We start from the raw sequence: 18,551 nt of genomic DNA on the forward strand, positions 1-18,551 counted from the left end.
CTTAGGCTCACACACACACTGTGATATTCATGATGTTCTTTTATTGTTAGCTTTCATTCTGTCCCAGTTTTGAGTCCATCAGACGAATAAAGAGCACTTTGAATTGTCGTTAACAGTATATTAGCATTTTGTCTGATGTTTATTTTAAGACCACGGCAGCTAGGAATATCACAGACACAGTGCTAAGGGGCCAATTATACTTTTCTTATCCACGTGTGTGTGTGTGTGTGTGTGTGTGTGTGTGTGTGTGTGTGTGTGTGTGTGTGTGTGTGTGTGTGTGTGTGTGTGTGTGTGTGTGTGTGTGTGTGTGTGTGTGTGTGTGTGTGTGTGTGTGTGTGTGTGTGTGTGTGTGTGTGTGTGTGTGTGTGTGTGTGTGTGTGTGTGTGTGTGTGTCACATTTCATCAGCCGCTCATGTCCACAAGTGTCTGCAAACTGTACAGTGTGTAGCACACATGCCTACGAGCATGCTGTAAGGGCCGTCACGTTTCCCACAAAACCAAAATCAAACGAACATGTTATTTATTTAACCAACTATAATTTGAATGCCACCCTTATGTAGTGTGATTCTAAACGATACTGTAGTTCAGTCTGCGTCTCTGCTGCCTGTGTCACCTTTTGACATGCCAACACTTTAAAAAATGTGTCGTCATAAAGGTTAAAACAGACAGCAAATAGCTTATCCTTCATCCACTCCATGGTTCTGAATGCAAAAGGCTTCTTCCACATGTTATTCCCCAGACCTCGTGGTGTAGTGATTATCTGTTCTGCACAACTCTGGTTCTTCCAGAGAGGCAACAGGGCCGTGCGTTAGATCAGAGTGACATTTTTATGAACACCTCCCACTGCCGCGCTAATAAATATCAGCCAGATCGTTACAGATTAAATATTTAATCTGCTTTAACTCCTAAATTAAAAGTGACAACCCAAGTGTGTAAATGTGCAAATGTGTGGATCTGGAATAAAGTCACCCAGCTGCATGTGCAGAGTCACAGCATGGACACTGTCTGTGCTGCTGTTTTGGCCTTTTACACATGTCTAAGGCTACGGCCAGACCGCAGGCCAAAGTGGCCGAAATCCAAATCTTTAAAAACAACTTAATTTACCAATATGTGTAATATCTGTTCAGTCTTTTAATGACAGTGTAAACAGCACATGACACGAGGAATCTTCAAATCCATTATGTGGTCCTTATTCCAATACAGTTCAGATGTTTTGCATATCTGTCATATTCAATGTCATAACACTATCGCCATACATACATCGCCTTTAGGGGTTATACCTATACTAGATGTAGTTAGAAGTGGACACTTTTATCATCTTCACATTTTTTATGAAATCTGACAGAATTGAGCTCTTATGCTCCCAGTGAGAATGTAGCCCAAAGCACTGGATACATGGATGTGGGTTTCTTTGCCAACATCCACTAGCAAACTATGTTACAAGTATATCATGAACATACTATACCTTTTTATGGGATACTATACTTCCTTTCGTACGAGAGCAGAACGTAAAGGCATGTCTGCAGACAATTTATTTTTTCTAATTTTCAAATGTTCACTCTCACCTTACCCAAGGATGTACCTTCATCTGTTATGTCTTGTCAGCATGAGGTGAAAAAGCTTTTGATGAGTTTTTTTGTGTTACTTTCTCCTTTGAGGTTAGCTAGGTATATTGGAATGCGTCAATGGGGGTTATACCAATGACTGACTGTGAGCAGCTGAGTGTGTTTGGGGTTCTCAATGAAAGGATGCTAGCAGCAGGTTGTTATGAATATAAAATCCAATCCAATCTTTTTGGAACTCTGAATATTTTCATTTATTTCAAGGGGAGATGATGACACAAACCAGATTGAAGAGAAAGACGTATTCAATAAGCTAAAGTAAAGTACACCACTAGTGACCAAACAGGGAAAAAAATCATGGTGTTTTTGAAAGCAGACAAACAGAACAAAAAATCATGTGAAAGGAAAAAAAAAAACCTTCTACACACTGAAACATGCTGATACAAGTGTGTTGTGAGGGGGAATCAAAGCGCTGTGTTCCGACCCTTTGTGAATATGAATCATACTGCAGACAGACTGTCACACCTTCTCTCTTTTGACCGCTTCCCAGGCCAGGGTTTTTCTTTTTTTTTCTTTTTTTTTATTACCCCCCGGACATCCGCTGTCTCCAAAGCTTTTCAAAGAGCTTTTAGTTTGGCATTTGATTCCCGGCTCTCTTCTTTTCTTTAGACGTGTCTGCGTCTATCTTTTTTTTTTCCTTCTCTTTCATGCAAAGAACCTTGGCCGCTGAAAGGGATTGTTGGAGGAGTCCATGGTTATTCAATGGGGAGAGAGGAGAGGAGAGCAAGAAAATGGAGAGGGAGAGAGAGTAGATTTCGGAGGGGTTGCTAGGGATATATCCCCCTCTCAATATTTAAAAGATGTTAATTCGTCCCCCTCAAATAATCTATGAAATTCAACCCCCTTCTCCCCAATGGAGGTTGAACAGTCCTGGGTGTTGAAATATTAACATATCCGTATTACCTGTAACTATATATTTCTCAACCATTTCAGACAGTAAGTGAATCAGACCACATTCTACCCTTGCCAAAATGTTCAGCTCAATGCACTTCACTTTCTTACCTTCATGGTTTCTGAATGAGGCTGTCAAGTGTCGAATCCTTAATGTTAAAGATTAAAAATGTGATTTTATTCTGATTTTGACTGTCGTGACTTTTATGTCGATTTAAACACTTGTCAAAATTACTTTTTGTTAGAAGTCAGTGAATATACAGAATGCCTGAGTGCCTCTAACTGCATTATATTCCGTTATATTTGTGTCAGCGGGTCCCTGAAGGTTGTTTTTTCCTTTAACATAAATGAAGACATGATGTAACGAAATTGGATAAGTGTCATGGGTCGCCTTAACCAACATAGTCCTAAACACCGAAAACCTTGTGCTTTTGCACTTTAAAGTTGTTTCGGAGCATTTAGCTGTTGTGCAGACTTTTTGCAGACAGTACATCCATGCAAGATCACAGAAGGCTTACCTCAAGTAGATGCGCCAACAGTGTTGTTGTAGATACTCTGCATTCCTAATGGGGCGACAACATTTCTACACAATAGCTTTAAACATTGAAAATAAGTATAAAGTACTGTATGATAAATGAGTACATTCAGGTCATTGGTTTGGTTTGGGAATGCCATAGAGCATGCTCATAAGTATATGCAAGTTCAAACGTGTGTGTGTGTGCAGACAGGCTGTGAATGGTGTCCCGGAAGAGAGAAAAAAAGAATAAAGTACAGGAGGTCAAATAAAGGAACAAAGGACACATAGATAGTAGATAATAGGGAGGAGATGAAAGGGAACAAGGAGAGGACATTGTGCTAAATTGTGTATGCTCCTGCGATCCTCCATTCGACAAATACTTCAATGGTCATTCTTCTGAAGATCTGGACTTAAAAGGAACAAACTGTGATGGTTGGGATGGGTACCTTTCACATTTGTTAGTATATTGAATAATACGGCTATACTATGTTTGTATTATGTTGGGTCCAATATTTAGACAATGATACATGGTTTAATGGGACAATCAATTTAAAAAAAAATGGCTAAACAAAAAAAGAAAAGAGGAGACAAGGTAAGGGAATGAGAGAGGGACTAAGCAAAGGAGAGCAAAGAGAGAGAGAGAGCATGAAAGGAGAGCAGATTGGATAAAACGCAGCAAAGAAGTGGATAGAAGAAGAAAGTAGAAGAAAAGAGAGAGGGCAGAAGGAGGATGAGAAGCCAGTCGTTCTTTACCCAAGGGGTGGGGGGGGGGCGCAGTGGGGGGGAGGGGGGCTCCTCATGCCTCTCTCCTCCAACTGAGCCTCCTTCCTCAAGGTCAATCACACACACACACACACACACACACACACACACACACAGGCAGGCAGGCAGGTTGGCAGTCATGGTACACACACACACAAGCACGCATGCACACACACATTTAGTCAAGCTCAAGTAGAAAAGACGCCTTCTGCCTGCTGCCTTTTCTCTCTCTGACTCTGTACCAACCGGCCAAGTCTCAGTCAACCATCTGGAGATAAAGCACAATTCATACACACACACACACACACTCACTCTGTGTGTGTTTATGATAATAGCCCAAATGCCTCTATTGATTCTTTCTCTTTCTGTGTCTGTCTGTGTGCGTTGTGCATGTACAATCAGTTTGATTTTTACATGGAGAACACATTGCCCTCTCTCTTCTTAAAATATTCTCCTGCACTCCTATTTTGGTCAGAAATGTACTACTTCCCAATCTTAATAAGTCATTCACAGTCCATTATTGAGAGCTATATATATATATCTATTTTTGATGATAAATTCCACTCTTTTCATATTTGATACACACACCTTTAAAAATAAAACACACAAACTAAATTGTTTAAAGCTGCTGATTCCCTTGCTGAGAATCAACTAACAAGATCCTGTCAGAATAACCTTTCACAGATTCTTGTGAAAGTGTAAAAAAAAACGCTCCAAGTGTTAGTACAAGGGGAGCAGCGGGGGGTACAGCTCACCAAAAACATCAAACATGAACACGTCGCAAAATATCAGGCTGATAGCTGACTGCTCACGTTCGCCTTGAAATCAGAACCCTGATCTTTCTGAAAGACTTATCTTATTTTACATACGGTATGTTCGTACATGTAATTAGATATTTGCTGCAGCCGTAGAAATGTTGAAAGACTCCATTGCCGGTCTTGTGGTAAAAGTGTTGCACTGTTGTTGTGCTTGAAGTTGGTGGTATAGCGAAGTCTGGTATGAGATAATGGTACAGTATATACAAACATAATGCAGTGATGTCATAATGGGGCTTTCTCAACCACGGAAAATCAAAGCAGTTCGTAGAAGGTTAAGCCCAGAACTAGAACTACCCGGGCAACAGACCCATAGACCATCTCATGAGACCTACACGTTAAGGTTTTGCTTTTTGAAGCTTGTTAAGAAAAAGGCAATTAGCAAGGAGTTGGTCCACCACTACAAGTATCCAGAACAGCCTCAATACTCCTTCTCTTCAATCCTCCAAATCTTCTCTTGGACGGATACACACCTTCCAAAAGACATTCACTAATTTGGTCGTTTGTGACAATAGCAGTTGATTAGCGGTCTAAGATGTTGCTCCAAAATGTTCCATATGGTGTTTAGTAGGTGAAGGCCATAGATAGCATGGCTCACATTATTGTCAACCATTCAGTGAGCCCTTGTGACCTATGTGGAAAGCCTGTGTATTCATTATAATTCACCAATTTTTTATCCAGGTTTTTCCCTTTGATTTGTTACCTGTCTGTTTGTATATTTGTTTGGATTTGTTCAGCTCTTGCTATTGTTGTTATTTCTTTCTTGACATAATGGTGGACGGACGATTATTCTGTAAAACCAAAACCAGACACTGAAAATCAGTCCGGTTGAAACCCCTCTAATGGGATGTGGATAACAGCCCACCCCCCCTCTCTCTCCCCCCCCTCTCTCCTGTAAAATATTCCTCCTCTCCTCTTTGGGTCAAAATGGTGTTCAGCCCCTCCACCCTCTCCTCCCCTCCTGTTTTGTGTTTTTTTTTATTTTAACTGGCTGCAAATTCACTGCTGTTCATTACCCAGGCAGGGGTCAATTCCCCAAACAATGTGTTTGGTGTCACAATAAAAAGGGTGTTTTTTATTGCGCGTAGCAGTAAAATGCTATTAAACAGATAAAACATCGGCAACGAGCATCAGGAGGATTATAAAAGGAATTGCCTTGATAAACTCGACATATCTGCCTGCGTGATGACACACCAGCAGCAGCACTCTGCTCCCTGTCGCTGGGGATGGGGGGGGAGGGGAGAGGGGGGGGAGCAGACTGAGGAGCACATGGTCCCAGAGTTTACACAGCTCTACAGCGCCACCATCTGAGAGATAATATTATTTGATTTTTTTTAAAGCAGGCTTTTTTTTCCTGTCAAGCTGAATGAAAAAATACATAAAAATCCTGTCTGATTATTTGTGTTATACAGTATGTGTCTTTCATGATTCATTGCAGCCTTTCTCCATCGCTGTCTCAATCGCTGTCTAATCTTGAATCTTGATGTATCTTATTTGTTTTTACTATCTCTTAAATGCAATTTTTAATGTCTAATATTAATGTATTGTATGCCCCTGTAAAGCACTTTGAATGGCCTGAATTGTGCTATATAAAGAAACTTGTCTTGCCTTTTATAATGTGGCATGTGTGCTGTCTATGGTACAAATGCAATAGATGTGTTTTTTATCTTAACTTGTATGGTGGGGAGAATCTTGTACAAAGGTTTAATTTAGTATCACATCCCGAAGCAAATTGGTGGTACAAAGGATCAGGGTGGCAAAATGTGCTTTGAGTAGCGGGTTTGAGGTGATACATTTGGTTAAATAAAGCTCAGTATCACAGTGGATACTGTGATACTAAATAGGAAGCATTTTTTATGCTTCACATGTAAGATGCTCTAACATGATCTAATGCTTCCCTCTGGTGGTTGAGAAGTGTCTCACCAGAATAGGCCTTTTTCACAATATGTTGGCTTGAAAAAAAAAATGTTTTACCAAATAAAATGAACAATACTCTGTTGTTTTCACGTTTTCTTGAAAGTCACGATGACCATATGAAACATACCAGGATCCTGAGATCAAAGCGTTCGAATGATCTGTTTGATTAAAAATAGAAAAAATAAAAGTTTGGAGCAGGAGAGGAGCTATACTGTTGAGTAGCAGACATAGTATCTGTGCAGACATATAGTTTAGGCCTACTTAGTTCAAGTCACAATTATGTGCAAGTGCCAGTTAATGGCATGGTGGTAAGGGCCATGTTACAAGCCCTTGATTTTTAATTCCTTACAATAAGAACCCCCATACATGGAGAGTGTCTTTTATACCTCTGAATCCTGAATGATGACATTGTTATCCATTAATATGAAAAGCTTATCTCAGACAGATGGTTTATCTTATTAACTAAATCACAACAAGGTTTTTAATTGAACTTTTCAAAAAGGAAACACTGCCCTGACCTATAGTTTTGTAAAAGCATAGCAGCATAGTTTTCAATAGTTAAGCATGTTGACATTCAGAAAACAGGTAGGAAAAATAATTCACAGTCTGGAGTCTGGACACAACGTTCCAACTTCTGCCCTCTGGTGGGCGCTACAGGCCAAATAGGCCTATACGAAAACAACCAGAATTAATATATACATTAAAATAGTTTTACTTTAAAATACATTCAACTTTATATGACCTTTATTCAACTTTGTAAGTTGGAAATTAATCAACTTTTTAATTCTCAATTTGTAAAAAATAATAATTTTTTGTTAAAAATGTAAAAAAGTGTAATTTAATAGACCACGGATAAAACTGTTATATAAACAGAAAAGGGCTGTTAATCTTACGTAATTATTAACCTGCTGCTCACAATTAAATCTGTGTATTGTAAAAACGTTGTCATTCATTCATCCAAACCGCTTCGTTCGCGAGGCAGGAGGAGTGTTTCGTTACAATTCGCCTATCCTCGGCCTTTTCCGCCCGTCTCCGCTCTCGCCTCGGCCATTTCCGGTTTGTGTCGCCATCTGCTTTCTCGTCCCTTCTCTCTCCAATCTCCGTGTTGTTGTTCCCGGTGACGCGGCGGAGGTGTAGCCTGACGCGGGCTCTTACGTGTCGGCCAGAATAAAAGTGGAGCTCCGGAGGCCCGGGAGTGACGAAGGGAGTCAGTATCGGTAAGGAGGGAGCGGTGTTCGGGGCTCAGAGAGACGAAACGTCGCCGTAGAAAGTGTCTGTCTGGTCGGGTTCGGCCCGAAGGAAACAAAGAGATCATGGCGCCTCGGTGTGTTTGTAGCAGGATGGAGGGAGGGGATCGAGGCTGCGGCTCTTTGACAGAAAATGGGGCAAACGACTGGCGGGCTGGGGCTGTGAGAGTGAAGAAGCGGGAGGGGCATTTAGTGCCTTAACACATTATAAACTGTGACAGGACTTTAGCGTCGTTAATCGTCACACGCTCAGCTGTAAAATAGTAGCCTATGCTGACAGACGGGGCTTTTTATGCGCACTGATTTGCGCCGTTTTCCGCATTGAATCCCACTGTTCATTTGGTTATGTTGCAACATCGACTTCATTCGGTGTTTGTGTTCGATATTAAATTATTTGCCTGTATATATTCTAACAACTCAATAATGAGATTGTTACTATTAATTTCCCAGGCAATTAAGAAAAGCAGCCGTTGGCCTTGCAGGCCGTGGCGGCTAGTTGCGCGTTGGGGGGAAAACACAGACACACACACTCGGGCCTGGAAGCTTCAACACCCATCTTGAATACATTGCTCTCATGATGAGTTTTAGATTTAAAAATGTCTTTTGTCTCTTGGGATGTGGCCGCTGTGTGCGCGTTCGGGGGGCGTTGCCCCAGCCATGTGGCCCTGCTGTCACACAAGGAGCTTCCAAGTGATTTTTGAAAAGCAGAGGGAGAAATGTGTAAAGCCAATCATGCAGCGGAGAGAAGCTACGCACAGTGTGAGATCACTGGGCTCGTGAACAACGACGCGTCCCAGACAGATCAGCCCTCACTGTCTGTTAGGCCATTGCCTCAAGCCGGACACTAGTGATCACATCTCAGGCACCTAAGAGCGTATTCATTCCGTATGATTCATTCTTTATTGTCATGATGATCGTGTGCACACTCAGCCAGGTACATGGGCTCTAGCTCTACCCCCCAACGTGCCGCCCAAGAGTTTACATAATAGTGTCTTCAGTGTAGTTTTTGTTTTGAATTAGGCCTATCAGTAGGCAATATCTAAAATATAAAGTATCATTGTATCACAAACAATCCTGCCCTATATCATTTAAAACCAATTTATTTTGCTTAAACCAATTGTTGTCTGTAATATTTCATTTATCCAGAACATTCCCAGTAATAAAGGTCTACCCCCAAAAGAGAAGGATATACCTCACTTTTTATTTTTTCCCCACTACAACCGATCACTACTTTAGTTGGCCTGCTAGTTATTTTGTCTTGGTAAAGACAAAATAAGACTTCATTTGTGTGTGTGTGTGTGGGGGGGGGGTGAATTGACACATAACCTCACCAGCTGCAACAGGGAAGTGAAGTACACATATTATAATCCGGTAATAGGATATATTCTGCAGAAATGTTATGTTTGGTAAACTTTTGTACATTATGCTTACATTTTAATGCTCACTCTTTGGTGCTTCCTGGATGCTTTCTCTTGTGTCTGCTGCTTGTACGTGTGTTTCAGCTGTATGGGTTTGTTCAGCAAACCCTTGGTGATCTTCTTGATACAACAGATGCTGCCTGGCTTGTCTGCAGCTCCACATTACCTCATGTTCTAACAGAATCTCTCTCCATCTCTGTCTGTCCTCAGCACAGCTTAGCCAATGAAGATGGAATCAGTAGTGGAGGCTCAGCAGGAGACGGTGACTGAGACAGACAACCAACAGATCACCACCGCACAGATCGCTACTCTGGCACAGGTAACGCACTGACCTTTTTCCCCACTGTTTCACATCAGTGTAAGTACAAACATCTATTTTAAATACCAGATATGTTAATGTTGAAATAATTTTATGAAGAAAATCAATGTGACTGTCTCTCACAGGAAAAGTTGTTTTAGGCAGTCAGTGTTTTCATATTGACTGTCACAGACCTTGAACACAATATCAAACCTCATAAGGAATCTGCCAACCTTTGCCTCATTTACCAAACATCTCAAAAGAATATGGTTACTGGAAAACCTGCAAACATTGCACTCAAAGCATTTGTACACGCAAATGTTCATCCATATGCAATGCCCCTGTTGTAAGTAAATACAACTAAAAATCCTTGTCTGAAACGGCTCGTGGCCGACAGCACGGTCTCATCCCATGTGAATTTCAGGTGTCCATGGGGGGTCACGGCGGAGCAGGGCAAAACACAGTCACGCTGGTTCAGCTGCCCAACGGACAGACGGTTCAGGTCCACGGAGTCATCCAGGCAGCACAGCCCTCTGTCATCCAGTCCCCACAGGTCCAGGCAGTACAGGTGAAACACACACACACACACACACACACTTACTTACAGTCCTAGTTTTATAAAAAGTTATCTTTATTAGTCAATTTACACAAAGCACATTGAAATTCGTCTTTTCGCATATTCCCTCGGAGGAGGTCAGGGCGCAGGGTCAGCCATAGTACAGCGCCCCTGGAGCAGTTTTGAGGTTAAGTGTCTTGCTCAAGGACACAATGATAGAGATGGTGGGCAGTGGGCACCTTGATGTAATACTAGCCACCACTAGTTTAACATGTAACACCCTCCTGTCCGGTGCCAAGGATCGAACCAGCGACCTCATGGTTACTGGTCGGCCCCTCTTCATCTCTAGACCATCCTACCACCCTGAACATGACATTTGAAGGTTTGTTTCATGCATTTCTCTCTGTGTTTTTCACCAGATCTCCACCATAGCAGAGAGTGAAGATTCACAGGAGTCAGTGGACAGTGTGACCGACTCTCAGAAACGCAGAGAGATTCTCTCGCGGCGTCCCTCGTACAGGTGACGATCATAGGAGGCTGTAACTTGCTCCTCGTTTTATCATGTTCATCTGTATATGAATATTTTTATATCATCAATAATGCCAAATATATAATACAACAATTTTCTTCACTTACAACTTTCTTTACTGTGAACTATGATGTTAATAAAAGTCTGGCATTTTCATCACCCTTTTGTTTCTGATGCAATATTTTATAATGCGTATAAAAGGAAGGTTGATGGAAACCCAGCTATTGTGCATTTTTGAAAATACAAAAAAAAAACTATGAAGATTACATCAAACTAACCCTGCACCATTAATGTTTTTTTTTTACGAGTGAATCACTTAAAGCATTGCGCCAACAGGAAAATTCTGAACGACCTTTCATCGGACGCGCCGGCTGTCGCGCGTATCGAGGAGGAGAAGGCGGAGGACGAATCACCAGTCGCTGCCACACAAGCCATCACCACGGTTACAATGCCCACCCCCATATACCAGACCAGCAGCGGACAATACAGTAAGTCATGGTGGGCTCAGTGGAGCTGGGTCTGAGATTGAAGGGTAGGGGGGTGGGGGGGGGTCGAAGAAGTACCATAGAATAGATAACTAAATACGTCTTAACCTCATCACTTGATATTGTGGAAAGACTCGAGGCAATGTTAGATGATGCCATATTTAGTGACTAGCTTCTTGTCTTTGAAAGGCCACTGTAGCTTCTGTAAATTCTCCAAAGGGTGGGGTTAGCAAGGGAAGCATTAACAATCTACAATCTCACCACTAGATGCCACTACACCCTGTACCTTTTTTAAATGTGTCTACCTCTTCCTGCACAAAGACCGAAATTAAATATGAACAAACAATAATATACATAAAACACTCTTTATTTGTTTTTACTGCTATTTCTCTTGTCTTTCATTTGTTACCATTTTCCACAGTTGCGATCACACAGGGCGGGGCCATTCAGCTGGCTAACAACGGTACAGATGGAGTCCAGGGCATCCAGACTCTGACCATGAGCAACCCAGGAGGCGCCCAGCCCGGAACCACCATCCTGCAGTACGCACAGACCAGCGACGGACAGCAGATACTGGTCCCCAGCAACCAGGTGGTGGTACAAGGTCAGCTGGGTTTTTTTTTAAATATCGTCTGTATTAAAGGTGCTCCGAGGAACCTTCAGTTTGTGTTCATTTTAGCACCCCCTTTGGACAAAGGCATTAAGAAAAACTATATAAATAAAAATAGCATTCTGTGCACAGATGGTCTCGTTTGCTGTAACATGTAATTTATGATCATAAGGGGAAAAAGGAGACTGTTTCAGAAATCTTAAAAAGTGTGTTAGTAATGAAGTTGCGTATAATGTGACTCAAGCTAGTGATATTATTTTAATTAGTTTGAACGCATTTTTAATCATGTTATTTGTCTGTTTTCGGAAAAAAAAGTTGTTATTTTTAGTCAGAAAACAAGCAAGTAAAAGTGTTTTCTTTTATGAAGAATTACAATTTAGGATTTAATTTCTGCCAAACAGCTGCGTCCGGTGATGTCCAGGCGTATCAGATCCGTGCGGCCCCAGCCAACACCATCACCCAGGGCGTTGTAATGTCGTCTTCCCCGGCGCTGCCTGAAGGGGGCGCCCCCGAGGTGGTCACCCGCAAACGCGAAGTCCGCCTCATGAAAAACAGGTAGGAACAGAAAGTGGAATCCTTGGCTGTGTTTGAAAAGGCCTACTAACGTCCTCCCTCCTACATACTCAACATGTATATACTACATTCTGTCTACTTAACGTTGATAGATTGTGTACGCGAGGTTCATCGGACTGTTTGTACTGAAGTATACAGAAGCAATAAAGAATTTTAAGAAAACTTCCGTGTCGTTTAAAAAGACGCAATGCATTGTGGGTTGGTTGAGTAGCAAAACCCATTACACATCCAGGAAGTAAGTACTCATCCGGGCATTTCTCGCCTACAAAAACTCGACAGAATTTATGCACTATAGCTTTAACTTAATATTATATAGCACACTTAACGGTGTCCCCAAAAACCCCCAAAAATGCATAAGAAAGACCCACCACCATGTCTCCTCCTTCCCACAGAGAGGCAGCCCGGGAATGTCGCAGGAAGAAGAAGGAGTACGTCAAGTGTCTGGAGAACCGTGTGGCCGTGCTGGAGAATCAGAACAAGACACTCATCGAAGAGCTCAAAGCCCTCAAAGACCTTTACTGCCACAAATCTGAGTAGTTCCCGTCGTCAAACTCGGAGCTGGGCTAAGTAGCACCGCAGTTCTCTTGTTTATATTCTGCCACACGGCTGGCTTCTTTTTGACGTATACAGGTCCTTCTCATATAATTAGCATATTGTGATAAAGTTCAATATTTTCTGTAATGTACTGATAAACATTAGACTTTCATATATTTTAGATTCATTACACACAACTGAAGTAGTTCAAGCCTTTTATTGTTTTAATATTGATGATTTTGGCAAAAAAGTAAAGAAAAAACAAAAATCCATATCTCAAAAAATTAGCATATTTCATCCGACCAATAAAAGAAAAGTGTTTTTAATACAAAAAAGTCGACCTTCAAATAATTATGTTCAGTTATGCACTCAATACTTGGTCGGGAATCCTTTCGCAGAAATGACTGCTTCAATGCGGCGTGGCATGGAGGCAATCAGCCTGTGGCACTGCTGAGGTGTTATGGAGGCCCAGGATGCTTCGATAGCGGCCTTAAGCTCATCCACAGTGTTGGGTCTGGTGTCTCTCAACTTCCTCTTCACAATATCCCACAGATTCTCTATGGGGTTCAGGTCAGGAGAGTTGGCAGGCCAATTGAGCACAGTAATACCATGGTCAGTAAACCATTTACCAGTGGTTTTGGCACTGTGAGCAGGTGCCAGGTCTTGTTGAAAAATGAAATCTTCATCTCCATAATTTAAGCTTTTCAGCAGATGGAAGCATGAAGTGCTCCAAAATCTCCTGATAGCTAGCTGCATTGACCCTGCCTTTGATAAAACACAGTGGACCAACACCAGCAGCTGACATGGCACCCCAGACCATCACTGACTGTGGGTACTTGACACTGGACTTCAGGCATTTTGGCATTTCCTTCTCCCCAGTCTTCCTCCAGACTCTGGCACCTTGATTTCCGAATGACATGCAAAATTTGCTTTCATCCGAAAAAAGTACTTTGGACCACTGAGCAACAGTCCAGTGCTGCTTCTCTGTAGCCCAGGTCAGGCGCTTCTGCCGCTGTTTCTGTTTCAAAAGTGGCTTGACCTGGGGAATGCGGCACCTGTAGCCCATTTCCTGCACACGCCTGTGCACGGTGGCTCTGGATGTTTCTACTCCAGACTCAGTCCACTGCTTCCGCAGGTCCCCCAAGGTCTGGAATCGGCCCTTCTCCACAATCCTCCTCAGGGTCCGGTCACCTCTTCTGGTTATGCAGCGTTTTCTGCCACACTTTTTCCTTCCCACAGACTTCCCACTGAGGTGCCTTGATACAGCACTCTGGGAACAGCCTATTCGCTCAGAAATTTCTTTCTGTGTCTTACCCTCTTGCTTGAGGGTGTCAATGATGGCCTTCTGGACAGCAGTCAGGTCGGCAGTCTTACCCATGATTGCGGTTTTGAGTAATGAACCAGGCTGGGAGTTTTTAAAAGCCTCAGGAATCTTTTGCAGGTGTTTAGAGTTAATTAGTTGATTCAGATGATTAGGTTAAGAGCTCGTTTAGAGTACCTTTTCATGATATGCTAATTTTTTGAGATAGGAATTTGGGGTTTTCATGAGCTGTATGCCAAAATCATCAGTATTAAAACAACAAAAGACCTGAAATATTTCAGTTGGTGTGCAATGAATCTAAAATATATGAAAGTTCAATTATTATCATTACATTATGGAAAATAATCAACTTTATCACAATATGCTCATTTTGAGAAGGACCTGTATACCTCCTTTCTCTTCTTGAGATTGATAGGGTAATACATTTTAAATACACAGAATCTTACCAGAGTCAGTACACACTCACCCATGTGTACTGTCATCCAGGGTCAAGTGACAGACACAAATGACTAGCTGAAACTTTATAGTGGAAAACAGTACATACAATCCTGAACATCATTTAAAAGGGTCATATTAGCTCCCGACAACAGTTTACACTTTGATTACGCACAGAACCTGCATGGTATTGTCGATAAATAATGGTGTAACACTGTACTCATCACGGCCATTGTAGAAAACGCTTCAGTCCAATGAAGCAGAGGAAATATGTTCCTTAAAACAAGAACAACAATGTGGTTCATGTTTGAATGGCCTAATTGGACTCCAGTCAGACATTTGCGTTTACTATGTAAGCAGTAAATGTCGGACGAGTTGGTCATCATCTTCACCATTGTTGCTGAGTTTACCTGCAGTTAAATTTCACATTACATTGTCAGTGGTGAGTGCAGTGTTAAACAGCACACAGGCCGAACTAACAATAAAATCCTAGTTTGAATAACAAAAAACATTGATTGTGAAAACAATTTAAATCAATCAGATTGTGACACTAGGTGATTTTTTTTTCTGTTTTTGGCCGGCTAACTGCTACATTTTATAGTACACACTTTACAACACTCAGACATCTCTGTACCAGGCACGCTCAGTCAGTCGCAGTTGAAGGCTTTAAATGGATTTGTGATTCTACTTGATACAAACATTCAAAAACATGGCCGCTTTTATGGCAGACTCTACAACTAATTTGGCACAATAACACAAAAAATTTTTTTTTTTTTTTTTTTCTAAAGATGCTACCAACTGCCATTCTTAAAGGACATTGAGCTGTGTATAGTTGACAAGCAGGATTTTTTGGACATGTCTGTGGGACATAAAAAAAAAGAAGGGATCTATCGTAGTGTTTTTCTGCTTCCCTGCAATAGACAGTTGACCGAGATCCTATTAAAATAATATCATTTGCCGGTTGGGGCAGTTTTAATGGAAGATTATGATAATATCTGGGGGTCACATTTTTATAGATTTCAGGCCAACATTCCTATTAGTTATGGGAAGATTTTTACTCAATACTTTTACTTTTAACAGGCAAGCGGCAACAACGGGCCGTTTTATCAGCGAGGTTGTTTCAAATCAAGACAAAAATCAAGAAAGAAAACTTTGCTGAACTTTTTAGTGATTCATCTACACACACGTTTTTAAGGCAAAGCACAACTTTTTTTTGTGGCAGTCAAGTGTGTCCATGGTTTAGATAATTGGGTTGTTTCTAACTCCTGTGGCTCACCGTGTACAGCAGACAGCAGTAGGTCATTGTGTGGGTGAAATGTCGCCTGGTAACAAGAGTAGAATGATGTCTGAAAAGATTTTGGAAAAATAAGATCCAAGTTGTACAAAATTGAACGTTTATTGAGCAATTCTTAACACCTGAGACTTAGATGTTTTTTTTCCAAACCCAACTAACATAACATTTGAGGTGGAACTATCATCTCATTGTGCCACTGTTTAACCGTCAGTCTCTCAGCTTCCATGACATTTTTATTTTTCAGTATTTTACAATTTTGTTTCTGTTTTGCGATGTGTGTTAAATGGAGGTAAAATATGGACACGTGTGCGATTGCAAGGCCATTGTTTGTTTTTGTTTTATATATGCAGCGGATTCTCTCGCTATAATCACAATAATCCATGAGTTTGTGTGTTCTGTGGGGGAAAACAGATCACTTTTGTCTGGACTGTGGGTGTTTTTTTGAGAAGATACATGTAAGTTTTTGTCTGTTTTATTTTTTTTATATGAATGTACATAGACTCTAAAAGCATGTGTAGACATTGTGTATTTCTTGTCTATTTGATATGAAAAATGTTCTTATGGCTTGTATGAAACCAACTTTGCATATTTGTATCATACGTCAATGTATAATAGAAAACTGTGCGTGTGTGCGTGTGTGTGTGTTCATGTAATCAATAAGGCCTATCACCGTCATGGCAGCTAAGTTTATGAGAAAAAAGGCCTTTGTTGGAGATGTTCTATTTTGTGAGTGCTGTGTTTGTTGGTAGAGAAGAGAGTCTCCTAAGAGCAGCTGGGGTCCACAACATTAAGCAGATTCATAATAATTTTGTTTTTCTCAAAGCAGTACTTGACGGCTTCACACTCTGTAACATTGGGTCATGTTCTTAAACTGTAAATGTATTTTTATCTTGTATAACTGAGTAGTAAGAGTTTTTTTAAATCTTCCAATTCGTCAAGTGTAAGCATCATTTTTGTTTCCGCTGGAGCTGTTTTTATCACAATTCTATTTGCATTTATTTTAACAACGGGACTGACATCAGATTTCTTATTGCCATTGGTTCAAATAGAACTTTACATGTTTGTTTTTTTTAGTTACTGAATTAGCAAATACTTGGGAACTGCCCTGTGATATGATTATGGAAATTACCCCAATTTCATATTTTTTATCTCCTCATCAAACTTATAGAGTTTTATCCTAGTGGCGTTTCTTTGAGCAAAGTTCACTTTTGACTTTCGAAACAGTCATTTCACAAAATCAAGTTAACTTGAGGTCCATTACGTAGATGTATCTCATAGATGTATCCAAAGCTTTCAAGCTCCATGTTTGAACCTTGTATTACTTTTGATGGCAAATCTTTTCCTGCGTTTCAAAAAAACCTCCATCATGAGGCGAGTGGAAATGAATGGGCACTAATGGTCGCTCTAACAATTAAGAGTGTGTTACGTTTCTTTTTGGATCATCAGTTCACGGTAGCTCTGTCTGGTTTTATTTTTTCCAAGTTTTCAAACTCTTTGATATTGTACAGCATGGATTTGTAATGTATAGAGGATTAAATGGTGGAATCGGCATCTCACCCTTTGGAGTAAATCAGAAGGCTTTGAATGAATCATCTCTTGTGGCTCTACATATGTCCTCCCTGTCAATAGTGTGGATTAGAGGAATCTATGTAGAGAACAGAACAACATGCAGAATTGTTCTGTTTTGTGATGCATTTTCTAGGGATGACATTTAGACTGACCGTGCACATGTTTGGCCAAGGCTGATTGTAAAGCTTACTTTAGAGGAATAACAGAGTGATCCGTGGCAGAGGTTTAACAATGTGTGTAGAGCTGGCTAGCAATCAAAACTTTAAGATACTAGGATGATGTACCTGAGGTACTGACTGAGACTATAAAGATTTTTGTAAGTGTATTATTAAAAACATTCAAATAAATCCCAACTCTTGTAATTCAAACATCCAGTTCTGGTGCTGCAAAGAATATCCAGTAATAATCCTTATTCTGTTGATTTCATCTAGTGAGCTCATGTTTGTGATGTGATTTACACACAAAATCCTCCAACAAAAAAACAAAAGTGTTTTCATTTCTGTGCCAGAATAGTTCATAACCGCGGGCCTCGTTTGTGCATGAAACATTCATATACATGTGTGTAAAAGTATATAAATATATATATAAATATATATAATTTCTAGAAAGGTAATAATGACATTTTTCTAACTTTTAATGTGATCAGTTTATATATTGCCACTTTTACAAGTTACCCATATAAAATGCCATGTATATTATCTTGTAGAGACAAGGTCGCCAAATGTTTGTTTCAACATTGTCACATTATAAGATGTTACCAGCTCATTATTTAAAAAGTGCTGTTACACAGACATTTCATCACTCTTTTGTAAACACTTGCTATGTCGCAATAAACTGTTCTTAAAAATTGTTAAGTATTTTTATTTTATATTAATCTATCATATGTGAACAACCCATTTAATGATGAACCATGCATTTTAGTTACTATTCTACTTTAGGTAAAATGTTATCATTATTTTTAAGTTAACAAACAGGGACATGATTGTCTCTTGTATTTCTAACTGAAATAATTAAATAATAATATTAATTTAATTTGTAATTCCTTATTTTGCGTTTACTTGCACACAAATTCATTTATCGAGTAATTTAATTTTTCCTTTCTTTTTTAATCATGTAATTTACCATCGCTTGTTTTCCTTTTCTCCTTGTATGAATGAG

General features: G+C 40.4%; 1 protein-coding gene across 4 annotated transcripts; it reads left to right on the forward strand.

Annotated features, from left to right (window-relative positions):
* The first annotated feature begins 7,628 nt into the window (after window positions 1–7,628).
* On the forward strand, window positions 7,629–18,222 carry creb1b (cAMP responsive element binding protein 1b). Of its 4 annotated transcripts, none has more exons than XM_080037561.1 (8): window positions 7,629–7,741; window positions 9,400–9,508; window positions 9,885–10,055; window positions 10,463–10,563; window positions 10,909–11,060; window positions 11,479–11,661; window positions 12,069–12,222; window positions 12,633–18,222. In XM_080037561.1, the coding sequence occupies exons 2-8, from the start codon at window positions 9,413–9,415 to the stop codon at window positions 12,775–12,777; spliced, it is 1,002 nt and encodes a 333-aa protein (XP_079893687.1). In that variant the 5' UTR covers window positions 7,629–7,741; window positions 9,400–9,412; the 3' UTR covers window positions 12,778–18,222. The 4 variants fall into 4 exon arrangements, with proteins under 4 accessions (XP_079893687.1, XP_079893690.1, XP_079893689.1 ...); XM_080037564.1 differs by having other exon boundaries at window positions 9,912–10,055; XM_080037563.1 differs by having other exon boundaries at window positions 7,693–7,741; window positions 9,405–9,508.
* Window positions 18,223–18,551: the final 329 nt, after the last annotated feature.

The sequence above is a fragment of the Ammodytes marinus genome (assembly GCF_949987685.1).
Source record: "Ammodytes marinus genome assembly, chromosome: 12".
In the NCBI taxonomy this organism is placed as follows: Eukaryota; Metazoa; Chordata; class Actinopteri; order Uranoscopiformes; family Ammodytidae; genus Ammodytes; species Ammodytes marinus.

What these genes read in the sequence shown, in the direction of transcription:
- creb1b (XM_080037561.1), top strand. Translation starts at nt 9,413, where the DNA reads ATGAAGATGGAATCAGTAGTGGAGGCTCAGCAGGAGACGGTGACTGAG. An exon ending in AGATCGCTACTCTGGCACAG is followed by an intron (nt 9,509 to 9,884) that starts GTAACGCACTGA and finishes CGTGGCCGACAG; the next exon opens with CACGGTCTCATCCCATGTGA. An exon ending in GTCCGCCTCATGAAAAACAG is followed by an intron (nt 12,223 to 12,632) that starts GTAGGAACAGAA and finishes TCCTTCCCACAG; the next exon opens with AGAGGCAGCCCGGGAATGTC.